This window comes from Typopeltis vanoorti, chromosome 10, assembly GCF_054136105.1.
Source record: "Typopeltis vanoorti isolate ZY-2024b chromosome 10, IOZ_Tvanoo_1.0, whole genome shotgun sequence".
In the NCBI taxonomy this organism is placed as follows: Eukaryota; Metazoa; Arthropoda; class Arachnida; order Uropygi; family Thelyphonidae; genus Typopeltis; species Typopeltis vanoorti.
Window position 1 is genome coordinate 21,373,216 of NC_143558.1, and position 16,459 is coordinate 21,389,674.

Below are 16,459 nucleotides of genomic sequence, written 5' to 3' on the forward strand. Positions count from 1 at the left end.
TGTAAAAAATTGAATACCTTTGTAATTCTCACAATCAGTTTTATTTCCCTTTTTATATATGGGTACTATGAGAGCACTTCTCCAATCATCTGTATTTCGTCCTTCTGTCCAGGCCCTCTGAACTATGGTGTAGCCACTGTAAAACCTTTATACCTCTATACTTCAGCATTTTTGGTCTAATATCATCCTGCTGCCTTTCCACATTTCAAACTTGGGTAGCTTTTTCTACTTTAAGTATGGATATGTATTCTTGACTGTATGCCTGTTGAGTATTTTTTACCACTGTGCTATCACTGCTTGTTTGCTTTAGCAATTTTTTGAAATAATTATTCCATACTTCAAGTATATATTTTTCTCCGGTTTTCATATCACCTTTATCATCTCTAATCCCTTTTACAGCACTCTTTCCTCAATTTCTGAGTTGCTTCAACAACCTCCAGAATATCTTACCACTTTGTTGATATTTATTTTCTATGTTCTTACCAAAGTCTTCCCTATACTTTTGTTTAGCTAGTTTTACACAGTGTTTAGCTTTCTTACATTTGTCTCTGTATTCTATAAGAGCACAAGCTGACTTATTTGCCAGGAACTTTTGATATGCTGTCTTCTTTTACTTCACTGCCTCTTTAACTGTCCACCAGGGAGTTCTGATTTTTTTATCCTTGCAGACAACCTCACCACATGCCTCTCTGCCTGAATCAATCAATGTTTTCTTTAGAGCTTGCCACTGAATCTCCAAGGTTTGATTCCTGTTCTCAAACTCTTTCATTTTTTCTTCAATAATCTTTGTGTATTTTAGTCTCCAGTTCACATCTGAGAGCTGCTCAACTTTTATTCGTTTTAAAACTTTCTTACATGTCATTCTTTTCAAAATGTAATTCAGTTTTATTCTGCTTAAGACTAAATGGTGATCACTTCCAATTTCAAATCCTCTGTACACTCTGGTGTCCTGCACCAGAGAGAAAATATCGCTATCAACGTAAGACTTCGTATTCCTTGCCTCTTCTCTCCATGTGAATTTGTGCACATTTTTATGACTCCTTCTTTTTCTTGATTGTCATTTGCTGAATATAACATTTTGTATTTCTTGCTCAGAAAGTGCTCACCAGTTTTGATGTTTTTTGTTTCAGTCACACCTATTATGTCGATCTGGTACTTATCTAATTCCTCGGCTAGCTCCGTTTCTTTGTCATTCAGATTTCTTATTTTGATAGTACCGATCTTCCATTCTGGTGATATTGAGTTGGTGGTGTGTTTTAGGATTTGTTCCCTCAGTATCTCAGGAAGAGATACAGATAGCCTTAATACTCACCAAGAATAGCAAGGCTGCAGGAGATATAATCTAGGAAATATTATAAGGTGCAATAAAACTTTCCAGCTTTTTGAATCCATTTCTCCAAGAGAAAGATCTGGGTCCATATTGACGGAAAAAAGAGCAGGCCCAGAGTCCTTCACAACGGTCTCCGACAGGGCTCTGTGTTAATCCCTTTACTCTTGAACATCTGCATGTATGACTTACCACATACCATCTCAAGCAAGGATATTTACACTGTTGACCTAACAATCCTACATCAGTCTACCTCCTTTGCCAACCTGGAATCAACCTTGAACACAGACCTGAACATCCTGGAAGAGTACTTCAAGCAGTGGTACTTGAAACCAAATCCAACAAAAACTGTGTCCACAGTATGTCACTGGAACAGTGCAGAGGTGAATTGACACCTCAACCTTTCTTTCAGTTGAAAAATGGTAGAACATGAGCCTCACCCAAAATACTTTGGAGTGAGCCTGGACAGAAGCCTAACATATAAAAGGCTAACATATAAAAACCTGTCCAACAAAATTAAAATAAGAAACAATATCATTTCAAGACTTGCTGGAACAACCTGGTGGTGTGGTGCAGAAGTCCTACGATTGTCTGCACTAGTCCTCACATTCTCTACAGCAGAATATTGTGCCTCTGTCTGGGAAAGAAGTGCACACACTAATATTATAGACACCGAGCTAAACTCTACCATGTGCACAATTAGTGGGACAGTGAGAAGCACCCCTCTCTCCTGGCTGCCTGTCCTATCTGACATTGCTGCACCAAACATATGGAGAAGATCAGCCTCGATTAAAGAATTTAATAAAGCAATGAGCAACCCACTCCTGCCCCTGCAACAGACTCTCATAAATCCACCTTGCCTTTGCCTAAAATCTAGAAAACCTTTCTGGTCTGTGGACGAACTCTCTTCAGCTGCCCTGCCATCAACATCTGACATGTGGAGAGAATACTGGTCCAACAATCTTCCAACAAATGGCTTCCTGGTAGAAGATCCCTGTGGTCCACAGCCTGGTTTTGCTCTTCCGAGAATGATTTGGTCATCTATCAACAGGATCAGAACTAACCAGGGCAGATGTGGCTAGCTACTACATAAATGGAGGCTGTTAGACCACCTTTATTTTGATTGTTCTCTCGTGGCTCAGACGATTACTCATATTGTGAACGACTGCCCAAGGCACCAATTTCACTGTGGTGGCCTACAGGACATCCACAAGGTGACGGATGAGGCCTTTGGTTGGCTTTCCAGACTGGACATTGACCTGTAGCTGTTCTGTATTCCTTTTGCCATAAGAATAAATAAATAAATTGTAGTCAAATAAGAAAACAATGTGTGGATTCTGCCTAAGAGTGGTGTCATAGTCGCATGCATATTTTAATGATTTTGTTGCACCGGCATGGCAACTGTTTTGAACTATCGATTTTCATTAAATGCAACAGTTTTCAAATAAAACTCAGTTTCTGCTTGAAACCCCTCTGAGAGAAAGTAAACATACATCCTATAGTCTGTCTTTTAAGCAGTACATACAGGCACTCATTCCAAAGGTCATGTTCTTCTAAGTGTTCTGGCAATTGTGACCTGACTCTGAGAACCATCAGTTTAAAACTGATTTGTTATTATTATTATTACATGACACCTCCAAGGAGTCCAAAGACTCATCAAGGGAGGGCACCTATTCTCCAACTCTCCCTCTCCACCACTCAATCCACCAACTGCAACTACCATCATCATCTACAGCAATGCCATCTACCATCCATCACCACCACTAGTATTTTCACAGACAATCACAAACGTCCATACCCACGGCAGGATTTTCGAACCTGCTACCTTTTGGCTGGAGAGCAAATACGCTAACCACTCAGCCAACCAGGCTAGCTATATATTTTTAATAATAAAAACCTCTCATCACTTATTTTTGCTTTGTTAGCATAAATTTGTCTTAATAGTACTACTTAAATTTCAGAACAACAACAACAAGATAACAACAGAAATGTTATTATTATTTATTTGATTATTATTGTTTTGTGCATTCTGTGTCGTGATATGATAGTAAATTTTGTTCATTATTTTTGACAGAAAGAAACATAAAATATATACAAACGGTGGAAAAAATTTAATGAAGTGTAATTAATTATACAGATATTTCAGTTAAATTTCTTAAACCATCATCAGCATAACCAAATACAGTTAAACTATTCAGACAATGGTATTGTAGACACAAAGAATGGTATCTTTTTTTCATATATAGTTATGAGAGTGCCAAGTAAATATGATAAAAAAATTAATGGCACTGTGGTTCTTCTCCCCCCCCCCCCCACCAGTTTTTTATAGGGAACATTTTGAGAACAAAGTAGCCATCTTAAGATATTAAGACAGCCTACTTTCAAACCTTTAATCTGGTTGTGCTATGTAGCTAATGTATTTGTCATTTGGCCCCTTGGCAAGATACTTTGGATTCTTTTATAACTCACTTACAGTCAACACCCTAAAATTCATTTTACATTAGAAAAATAATCAAATAAATGTTTACCCTTCTTGACAGGTTAGTCACTTTTCAGATGGTTCGTTGTCTTTTTCTGTTTAGAGAAAGCCAATACACACACACACACACTGGAAGATATCTACATAAACAATCACATATTCATCATGCCAAACAGTACAGAATCCTTGAAACACCAACTCATAGAGCCATGGCTATTTGTTCTGATGATGATGCAACTTTTGCTGCAGAACTTGGCTGGCTTCATGTTTTTAGTTACAAAATAGAAAAAATACTACATGCCCTATTCTCCCTCCCTAAATGCATAAGAGCAAAGCACCACTATTCCTATTCCATATATCTGGTGTACTGAAAAGATAGCTTTAATTAAGGGGATAATAAACCCCTCATTATTTCAAAGCCGAATTGACTTACGCTTGGACTTGCCAGACGTTCTTCGGCATGAAACTCTTAGATTTCTATCTTCAAGTTTCTTATTCGGCTTTGAAATAATGAGGGATTTATTTAATTAAATAATTTACGTTGCCAAAAAAAAAGAGAAAAAAAAGCCTTTTGGCTCTTTATTGTAATAATAATATGGGTACACCTTTCTGGAAATTCGTATAGTATGTAAGCTCTGTTCACTAAAACCTTGGTATTATCCAGGTCTATCTACTCGCTGAGGAGACCTCAATAAAGATCGAAAACCGGTCTGGGTAGTGATCTTCCCTCATAATGTAAAACTGTAATGCATCTCATAGGAGCTGCGTTTTACATTATGAAAAAATATTAAGGACAGTGATCGAAGCTTGCTCCACCTCTGCTCCGAGTTGCCCTAGTGTTGTACTACCAGGTGTTGACTTACGCTTGGACTTGCCAGATGTTCTTCAGCATGAAACTCTTAGATTTCGATCTTTGAGTTTCTTATTTGGCTATGAAATAATAATGGATTTATTATCATCTTAATTAAATTATTTGTCACAAAAAAAAAACTTTTGGCTCTTTATTAAGATAGCTAAAGTATTAATGAAATATAACCTACATACCTCATGCAAACCACACATCAAATTAGCAACTCGTCTAAGGACAAACTTAATCCTATAGCACATCCCAGGATGTATGAAGTATACCCTGTGATTTCAATTTAGTCTACTATGGACAGACAGCAAATCCATTAGCATCAACCTTGAAGAACAGAAGAATTACATTTGCTGCCATTATTATTGCAAACCATGCTTTGAACACTTCTTCACATAGGATTAGATCAAAAATATCCAATATGCTATATAAAAATTGTTACAGGTCCAAGAGACGAGATTTATTAATGGCTATGAAGCACTCTCTTAATCCCAATAAGGATGACTGCATTAATTTGTCCAAAATTCAGCAGACAGTCATTTTAAGGTCAGCTTCAACACGACTGTAGCTTCTTCAATACAACATTGGTGGGCACCAAATTAGGACTTTTAAGTCTTTTGTTTGTTACAGTTTCAATTGTTTCACTTGCTCATTGTTGCATGTCAAGTAGTTGTTACAGTCTTTTACATTCAGTCTTTGTTTTATTACAGTCTACAGTTACTGCATACAAAGGACAAGATGGTCAATATATTTCATCCTTTTACACAGCTGTTTTTGCATAATTAATTATCTGTATAACTGGTTTTAGCTAATAACTAAATTGTCTTCACTTTTAAACTATGCCTCAGACTAGTACCCCCCCCCCCCCCCACACACACACTCACAGATACACCAAACTGCAATTTAACTTACTGGAAAAATAGGAAGAACTACTATGATTGTTTTGAAGAACATAAATATATTACAACCATTATGCAAGTCAGGACTGGCAACCCTTGCCATTGGGTATTCTTCCCCCCCCCCACACACACACATTGTCATTCATTTGTTTAACTTAAAAAATTGGGGTAAATAGTTTTTGAAGATTAATGAGCTTTGTAGTGTGAATAGTTATCAATGCACTCCACATTTCTCTTCAATTTTTTTCCCATACTGTAACCGAGAAATTTTACAATGATCCCAAATATTACATTCTTTATGCATTACCAAATTAAGAAAATAGATTAAATTACAAATTTGATTTAACTTAGGAAATGCCATTCACTTAAATATTGCAATAATAAGGAATTAATTTATGGAATAAGTTTTAATTTTTATAAGATCATATTATAGAACTCCCATCACCTTCAATGACTATTTTTAAGTACTTCCTGCAATTTTAAACCAGTGATCTTTTTTTTATATATATATATTATCTATTAGGGATGACTTAAATAGTGCAATTGAAGAATATGAAAAATGTGTAAAAACTTATAAGGTTACACCAAGAAAGAATGAGTTGTTTAAGAAACTTATACTGATTGAAGATACTGAAAGATTGCAGAAAGGTAATTACTTCAATATTTAGGATTTTCTGAAATTATCATGTAGCTCCTTATTACAGTATTAATTACAATACAATATCAATACCAATGCAAACAATATACCAATATATATATATATATGTGTGTGTGTGTGTGTGTGTTGAGGAACATTGACTTGGTTGTTTTGATACATTTGTATAAAGAGAATTTAATGACTGAAACCAAGAATAATTGTAAGGTTTTAATGGTATAACACACTACTAGTTTCGGCTTTTGACAGCCTTCTTCAGGTGTCTTTTAAAAATAGGAAACAGCATGAAAAACACTGAAGCTTAAAAAAACTGAGAAACACGGGAAAAAATTGCAGTGCATACATGAAAAAACGTTGTGAACATGAAAGAATATTTTTGTTGTTCTTTCAATCGTGGCATAGTTTGGTGAGTGCATGCTTGCAGTCTCTCGTGAACGCCAGTACTGAACAACAGCAGAATGGCTATCTGGGAGGTTGTAGCTCAAATTGCTATTTAAATGTTCATGATTAAGGATGATTTCTCTGGACTCCACAATTTTTCTTTCAAACTCATCATAGCAACAAAAGATGTTTTTGGATCTATCCCAGCAGACTGAATGACCCTGGTGTTCATCATCAGGATTGTTTGAGAAAAGAACATGACTAGACAAGGCACTGGTGCATGTTCTTTTGTAAGAGATGTCTCTCTTATGCTCCTCTATACATAATTCAATAGATTTATCTGTTTGACCAAAATAAGGGATATTACAGTCACACCATATCTTGTACATGCCAGGATATTTCAGATTATGATGATGAGGCTTCAGATGGCTTACTAGAGAGTGGATTTTTGGAAGTGTAGTAAATAAAAATCCTGATGTTGTATTTCTTAAGAACTCTAGCTAATTTTTGATAGAATGAACTGATGTATGGACTGAGATATTACCCTTAATATTGGTTATTTCTTCAGTGCAGTGGCTAGGAGGATCTAGAAGGAATTTTTTAATGGTTCTATCAGAATATCCATTTTATCTAAAGACATATGAGAGGTAATTAATTTCTTTTTGTATATAAGATATATATTATATATATATATATAATAAATAAAATAAATATCAAAAAGGTGGCAAAATATTCTGGAGGTTGTTGAAGAAGCTTAGGAATGGAGGAAAGACTGCTGTAAAAGGAGTTAGAGATGATAAAGGTGACATGAAAACGGGAGAAAAAGATATCCTTGAAGTATGGAGTAATTACTTTGAAAATTTGCTAAATGAAACATGCAGTCAGGAATACATATCCATACTTGAAGTAGAAAAAGCCATCAAAGGCTTCAAATGTGGAAAGGCATCAGGAGTAGATGATATTCGACCAGAAATGCTGAAATATGGTGGCATAAAAGTCTTACAGTGGCTGCACTGCATAGTTCAGAATGCCTGGACAGAGGGAGACGAATTCCAGATGATTGCAGTAGAGCTCTCATAGTACCCATATATAAAAAAGGAAATAAAACTGAATGTCAGAATTACAGAGGTATATCCCTACTGAGTGTTCCTGGTAAGATATATGCAAGTATACTTGAGAAACGGTTGAGAAGAATTGTGGAAGAAAAACTTGGTGAAGAACAAGCTGGATTCAAGTCATATAGAAGCTGTCAGGATCAGATCTTCACTTTACGACAAATAGTGGAGAAATCATGGTAATATAACAAAGATCTGTATTTAAGTTTTGTCGATTTGGAAAAGGCATATGACAAGGTGCCAAGAGAGAGAAGCTATTCAATACACTACAGTTATATGGTGTCAATGGGGCATTATATCAAGCAATAAAATTACTAGTTGTGGTAGTGTTGGAGGTGGGCGGTAGATGGCGTTGATTCGTAGTAGAGGTAAGATGTAGAGACAGTTGAAGATGTCCTCCCGCGATGAGTCTTCGGACTCCTTGGAGGTATCAGGAATAATAATAATAATAATAATAATAATACTTAGTCTTTATTTGAGTTGCAAGTCAGCAGTTAGAATTAAAGGAAGTACAGGAAGATTGTTTAATGTTAAATCTGGTGTGAGACAAGGATGTACATTATCCCCACTGTTACTCATTATCTATATGGATCACATAATGAAGGAAAGTGGTATTAAACCTGATATCAAAATTGGAGATGTTAATGCCATCTCTTTGCTTTATGCGGACGATATTATACTTCTAAATAAATCCGCTGCAAGTCTGCAAGATTCTCTGACTAAATTGAATAACCGTTGTAATAGATATGGTATGAAGGTCAGCAATAAAAAGACAAAGACAATGAAAATAGGCAGAATCATTGAATCATGAATCAGAATCATGTGTTGTGAATGGAGAACCTTTGGAACAAGTAAAACATTTCAGCTACTTAGGCACGATTTTTAGTGAAGATGGTAAATTAAATATGAAAATAGACAACAGAATCAACAAAGCTGGTATGGTAGGAAGTCAATTGAATGAATTCATATGGAATAAGAGAGAAATTAGTCGGAACACTAAATTAGCTGTATACAAGACAGTGTTCAAACCAGTTTTAACTTATGAATCTGAGAGCTGGGTCAGAAGTAAAACACTTGACCAAAGACTAGAGACTGCAGATATGAGAGTCCTGAGAAAGATTAGAGGCTTGAACAGATGGCATCAATGGCAATATCATATTAAAAACGATTATATTAGAAAAGAACTTGACGTTGTCAGCATCCAGGAATGTTAGCAGAGCTAATCTCAAGTGGTATGGTCACGTAAACAGAATGGGCGAGGAAAGATTAGCAAAACAAGTGTTCTCTGCCAGTTTGGCAGGAAAATGACCCAAAGAAGACCAAGATATATGTGGATTGATACGGTACAAAGTGCCTTAGGCGATAGAAATATAAGATCTGGTAATGTTGGAGTCTTGACAAGTAACAGACTGATTTGGAAGAAAATTGTAGATGGGAAGGTTAGTAGTGATGTAATTTTTTCATGTAGTACTATCATATCCTGTACACTCCTTGAGGGTACCTGGCAGGAATTTGATGATGATGATATAATATATATATATATATATATATATATATATATTTTAAAAATGTAGACATATAACTACATCCATAGAAGCAAAAATTGCTTAAAACCTCTCTTAGTCCTAAGGAATGAAAGAATTTTAGATGTAGTTAATGATTACAATATTTATAAAATAATTATAAAGGACCCCTCATCATAAAACAAATTGAAAAAAGTTTTACACCCACTCAAGGAAGAAAGTAAAATAAATAAATACACTGTTATCCCCATGCTAGCTGTCTTCCTACTATTTTTGGACAAGTGAAGATTGAATTTTTATGTATGCAACTAAGTATATCAGTATAATTTTTTTTTTTTTTTTTTTTTTTTTTTTTTTTTTTAATTCCTTGATATTTAGAACTTATTAAATCACTGACATTGAGATCGAATCGAATGCCTTTTCAAAATCATTGAATTCTAGACCTAAGGGTTTTGGTATTCATTTGTCTTTTCAGCGAATTGACATATACACTGGTGTCCAAAACTTGAGGACAAACACTGTTTCTGAAAGTTTCAACTGAAAATTCAGGTGCATCGGCTTGTGACAATTTGTATAACTGATGATTTCAAGTAGAAAGTGGATGCACATTCAGATTTTTTAATCGTGCACAAAGAATGCATGGTGGCACTGAACAGGATGAAAGCAAAAGGCTGTGCTAAGCGAATTGTATTTAATGAAACTCTTTTCATGAAGGAATAAAGTTGCAAACTTGGATGTCATGTAATATCTCAAAAACATAATCTAAATGATTTCATGCAGGGAAGAATTATTGGAAAGCTTGAAGAAAACCACAGAATTGCTGATATTGCCAGAGTGTTTGGAATCTCACATACTCTCGTATCCAGACTCAGGGCAGCATTTCAAACCAATGGGATGTGTTCTAGATGTTCGCTAAGAGGTTGCCCCTTGTTCTACCACACAGTAGAAAGACAGATTTTTGGTTATAACAACAGAATGTTGTTATTACTAACACCATGTTCCAACATAAAAATGTGCACAAATTCACATGGAGAGAAGAGGAGGAATTAGAAAAGTCTCATTGACTATGTTATTGTTGATAGTGATATTTTCTCCCTGGTGCAAGACACCAGAGTGTACAGAGGATTTGAAATTGGAAGTGATCACTATTTAGTCTTGAGCAAGATAAAATTGAATTTCATATTGAAAAGAATAATGTCAGAAAGTTTTAAAGCAAATAAAAGTTGAGCAGCTCTCAGATGTGAACTGGAGACTAAAATACACAAAGATTATTGAAGAAAAAATGAAAGAGTTTGAGAACAGGAATCAAACCTTGGAGATTCAGTGGCAAACTCTGAAGAAAACATTGATTGATTCTGCCAGAGAGGTATGTGGTGAGGTTGTCTGCAAGGATAAAAAAAATCAGAACTCCATGGTGGACACAGGAAGTTAAAGAGGCAGTGAAGGAAAAGAAGAAAGCATATCAAACGTTCTTGGCAAATAAGTCAGCTTGTGCTCTTAGAGAATACAGAGACAAATGTAAGAAAGCTAAACACTGTGTAAAACTAGCTAAACAAAAGTCATGGGAGGACATTGGCTCTTATGGAAGTTTGTTGATGGTTTTCTTACACTTTGGAATATGTATTCCACATGATAGTCACAAAAATTCAGAATATACTTACTAATCAAGTGATATGTTTCAGATTCTCACTCAATCTACATTATACGCTGAATGTGAATTGGAATTTCACTTGAATTAGCGAGTATCTGCTGAAATTTTATCTTGAACTGTTTTGACACGTTTGTTATAGAACTAAAGCTTGGATTAACATTGGGGTGATTTGTAGTAGAGTGGAGATATGAAGACCTATTCTAGTAAGGATTATTTTTTGTAATTTGGTTGAGGCACATGTTTGGATTGGGAAAGTGGATTTATATCAATTAACAGAAAACATGGAAAGTGTTATCTCCACCCCCCCCCCCACCCCAAAATGCCTGCCATAGAAAGTGATATTACATTGTATAACTACATTTGTTATGTCAAATTTAAGTTTTGTGTGGTAATTTTAGATTCTCATTCTAGCATAATTCCCCCCCCCCCAAATATATTGGACTGTGTCATTGTTGAGTATGAATCATTCTAACAAATGTTAAGTCATGTACAGGAATACCTTGTATAATGCGGTTTTGAACAATGCAGGTTTTGGTCTAACACGGTTTTTATTATTACGTATACTAACATTGTCAACACTGACCGGCGACGCAAGTGACAGTCAAGAGCCACGTTCATGCAGTAGTTATTCGATTGGCTCTCACGTAGACACGTTCTTTCCCCGCGGCATTTTATTATTTATGTTAATATTAATATTTAATTTTTTTATTATTATTTAAGTATGAGTGAAAAGAGACAAAACAAAGAAGACACTGTTGGAGTAACAAAAAAATGCAAGTGGTTGACATTAGAGAAGAAACTTGAAGTTATAAAATGTCACGAGAATGGCGCTTCGTTTGCTAAAATAGCACGTGAGAATTCAATGAATGAGTCCTCTGTACGAACAATTATTCAGAAAAGATTAAACAACATGGAATGAGCACCGCTTCTTATATGTCAAAAGTGATCGCGAGAAATCGATCTTCTACAATGGAAAATATGGAACGCCTTCTAATGATCTGGATTGAAGATTGTAATCAGAAAAAGATTCCTTTGAGTCAAATGATAATCCAGGCAAAAGCAACACGTCTATATGACAAAATAAAAGAAAATGAAAGCAAAAATGAAGGAGGTACAACCAGTGAAACTTTTATAGCAAGTCGCGGGTGGTTCTACAATTTCAAAAAGCATATGGGACTCCATAACGTAAGAATCCAAGGTGAAAGCGCAAGTGCTGACACTAAAACTGCAGAATTATTTCCCAATGAATTGAAGGAGCTTATTGAGAAGGAAGGCTACACAGATGAACAAATTTTTAAGGCTGACGAGACTGGCTTGTTCTGGAAAAAGAATGCCATCACGTACATTTCTACGATTGACACTTTTACTAGGAGGTAATGCATCAGGTGATTTAAAATTGAAGCCACTGCTAGTGTACAGAACGGAAAACCCAAGAGCTCTTAAGAGCTTTACAAAGAATAATTTACCTGTACATTGGCTTTCGAATAAAAAAGCGTGGGTGACTCGTTCAATTTTCGAAGACTGGTTTAAAACTTATTTTTGCCCTGAAGTTAAAAGCTATTGTAAAAAGAATTCCTTTTAAAAATTTTCTTTTATTAGGACAATGTGCCAGGCCATCCAACTCTATTGACTGACTTAGATGAAAATGTCAAGATTCATTTTTTACCTCCAAACACAACATCAATTCTACAGCCAATGGATCAAGGTGTTATCTCCACTTTCAAGGCTTACTATTTAAGACGAACTTTTGCTCAAGCTATTAAAGCTGCAGCAAAAGAAGATTCTAGGACTTTGATTGAATTTTGGAAGAAATTTAACATAAAAAATGCCATTCAAAATATTTATGAATCTTGGCAAGATGTGACTCAAAGCAACACGAGAGCCGTATGGCATAATATTTTGCCGCATTGTTCAAAGGACTTTGTTGCTTTTGTGACTGATCTTCCGAAATTTCAACAGAAATTGTGCAGATGGGCAAAGATCTTGGTTTTACAAGTTTTGATTGTAACGATGTGAACGAATGTATTGATTCTCATTCAAATAATCTGGATGATGAAACCCTTTTGGAGTTGGAACAACAACGAGCCTATGAAGCTGAAGAAGACGAAGATGACCCCCACTGATGTCATGGTTGAAGAATTTTCCTTTGCTGACCTTTCAACTTTTGTGAGAAAAATCGACGAATCTTCCAACTTTCTCATAAATGCCGACCCGAATTTGGAAAGAAGCATCAAAGTGAGACAAAGTCTCAATAATGCCATCAAATGCTACAGGGTCTAGTACTTGAAGAGACAAAGAAGACAAGGATGGTTCAACGAACACTAAAAGACTACTTTAGTAAAAAGTAAATTACTGTACGTTAATATTGAAGCAATATTTGTTTTGTTTTCTACAACTTTTATATCAGATTAAAAGGATTTTATTTGTTATTCAGTTAATAAAAATAAATTTTTTTTTTTTCATTTTTAAAGATTTTTATTATTCTAAATTTTTGTAATAAACAAATTAAATTGAAAACCTTTATAAATAGACCTCGAACAACGCGATTTTGCATAACGTGGACTCTTCTTGGAACCAATTAACCGCGCTATACAAGGTATTCCTGTATTTAATTAATTTAGCTAAATCTTATTAAAACACATTTTAGAACCTTCAAGTAGGGATTTCTTGATATTAATATAGTGTCTTCAAATACAAGATTGACAACACTTAACTTGGAAAATAAATAAATATGAGGGATGGCTGGAAAGTTCTCATGAATACCTAGAACAAAAATTATTTTTTATTTATTTGTTTTATTTATTTTTAATTAATTTTATTTATATATCCTAAAAGAAAAAGAACAAATTATAACAATTTGCTGAAACATGGAGGTTAAAGGGTTTAAGATATGCTCTTTCTTGTGGTTATATCAATCACTTTAATATCATTTTTGTCCTAGGTGTTTATCAGAACTTTCCAGTCCCTCTCGTAAAGTACTGTACTGCTGAATGGAAAGGAGTTAAGCAAGGATGCCTACTTTCTCCTCACTTGTTTAGTATTTATGCCGAGGACATCATGCATGTAGCATTGGATGAGCTCAAGACAGGAATTAGAATAGGTGGTAAATTGATCAATAACTTGAGTTATGCTGATGATACAGTACTCCTTTATAGTGATAAGGATGAACTAGGACAAATTCTTGACAAAGTCAATGAGATTAGAAAGAACAGTGGACTTAGCTCAATCCTAGCAAGACAAAGATTATGGTTCTCAAAAGGAAATACAGACAGGAAAGAATTGAGGAAGTCAGCAAGTTCAAGTACCTGGGCTCCATTATTAATGTGAAGAATTGCTGTTCAGAAGATGTCAAGGTTAGGAATGGAATTAATACAACAGCCAGAGACTTGTCTAAATTCTGGAAGGATGGCTCTATTGCTATGGAAACAAAGTTGAGAATTTTGGATGCAGGAAAGGATAGCTGCTTTTGAGATATGCTGTTACAGAAGGCTACTGTTGAGGATATCATATACTGGAAGGCAGACAAAGTGGGTGCTAGAAAGGATCAGTAGATCTTTAAGGCTCCTTAAGGATATTGACAGAAGAAAGTTGAAATACTTTGGACACACTGAAAGGAGGACTTCTCAGAAGAGTAATAGAAGGTAAAGTTCCTGAAAAAAGAGGAAGGGGTAGACTCTCAATGAGGTAGAAATGGATAGTGTGTCTGGAATGACTGATCTTCCGAAAGTTGGAGTCTCTAGAAAAGCATACAACCAGGACCACATGGCAATGACTAATGTGGCACATCACTGAATATATGAGTGACCATATGGCATCTTTAGATGTCCAGTGAACAGATGGATGGACTGCTGAATGGAAATTGTATGTTCTCACCTTGGGATTAATATATATTTATCACCTTTTGTATAATCTACCTATAGTTGGATTGCCAGCTTTCTGTCTGGACACACACTGTGTATTATAGTGGATGGCTCCCTATCCTCTCACCATTCAATTAATGCTGGGGTTTCCACAAGGTTCTGTCTTCTCACCAACCCTCTTCTTGCTATATATCAACAGCCCACTTCAATTGACCTCCAACCCAATACATGGTTTTGCAGACGACAGCACACTACACTCACTTGCATTTGATAAACCTTATCCTACACAACCCACTTCAACCTACAGAACATCAACCACCACCACCCTCAATTCCAATCTCCAAGCCATCATACAATTGGGTTCAGATAACCTCATCAATTTTAATGCTAATAAAACCTAATTTTGTACTATTTCCCATAAAAAAATAACCTTTTTTTTTCCCAAGTATCCTCTTTCATGATACCTAAATTTCCAGACAGTTTGAGATCTCTCTTCTTGGAATTACCCTCACATCACAGCCATTGCATCCTCAGCTTCAAAAAAACTAGGATTTCTCTTTTGCTCAAGATGTTACTTCAACCCTGAACAGCTATTAATATTATACAAATCACAAATCTGCCCAGCTGTTGAATACTGCTCCCACATATGGGGTGTGGCCCCTAAAAGATCTCTCAAAATGCTTGACTCAATACAGAGGAGAGCAATTAGACTTATTAATGACCCATCTCTTACCAGCTCTCTCCTCCCCCCCATTTTCACACAGATGTATGGTTTCTGCAGTGTATATTCTACAAATATTTCCATGGGAAATGCTCATCTGAAATAACATCAATAATTCCTCCACTCAGTACTAAGCTCGTTGGAACCCATGCAGCTGCTGTTCAACGTCCCTTCACAGTATACTTAGAAACAAACAGAACCAAGTTTCTTTTCCTCCTCCTTCATCCCTGCAACTGCTGCACTGTGGGACAGTCTCCCACCTGCTGTGTTTCCCAATGAATACTCACAGTACTAATGTACTATAGGTTGATCAACCAACTTCTTGTGTATGGGCACAACATAAACAAAATAAATAACAGTAAAAATATAATTGATATATCAACAACACTTGTATTTAAGTGTAAAAAATATTGTTCTTTTAGTAATGGATCTGAGCACAGAAATACATGGTGAAAATAACACTCTTGTGGACCTTGCTTGCAGTTTAATTGAAAGTGGACGCACACGTCAAGCTCGCAAAATACTGGAGGTATGTAATTAGTATTTCTTTGGAAAGTTTCCTAAATTTCTTCATAGATTATTTATTTTTATAAACTCGTTTCAAAACATTGGTGTTGGACTCTGCAAAAAATTCAATCTATGGATCATGAAAGTTATTTTGTATTATTTTAACACTGAGAGGATTATCAGTTGTCACTTATAAATGGTGGAAAATGTTATAGTGACAATCAGAAAACCAATATTCAAAAATGGATATGTACTGCAGCTTTCCAACTTTTTTTTTTTTTCCCATTATCATCATCCTCAAATCCTGATAGCTATCCTCAGGGCAGTGTGTAGGGTGTTATGATAGTACTACATGAAAAACTTACACTATTGATAACTTTCAATCAACAATTTTTCTCCAAATTAATCTGTTTTCTCTCAAGACTCCAACATTATCATATCTTATATTTCTGTCTTCTGAGGCTCTTTTACTGTATCAATCCACG

General features: G+C 35.4%; 1 protein-coding gene across 1 annotated transcript in view; it reads left to right on the forward strand.

Annotated features, from left to right (window-relative positions):
• LOC150102216 (leucine-rich PPR motif-containing protein, mitochondrial-like) overlaps window positions 1-16,459 on the forward strand; it is a 394,112-nt gene that overhangs the window by 258,386 nt on the left and 119,267 nt on the right. Inside the window, exons 25-26 of the mRNA XM_090399109.1 lie at window positions 6,085-6,209; window positions 15,890-15,996. Of these exons, the coding sequence (XP_090255235.1) occupies window positions 6,085-6,209; window positions 15,890-15,996 (232 nt within the window). The remainder of the gene's footprint in view (window positions 1-6,084; window positions 6,210-15,889; window positions 15,997-16,459) is intronic.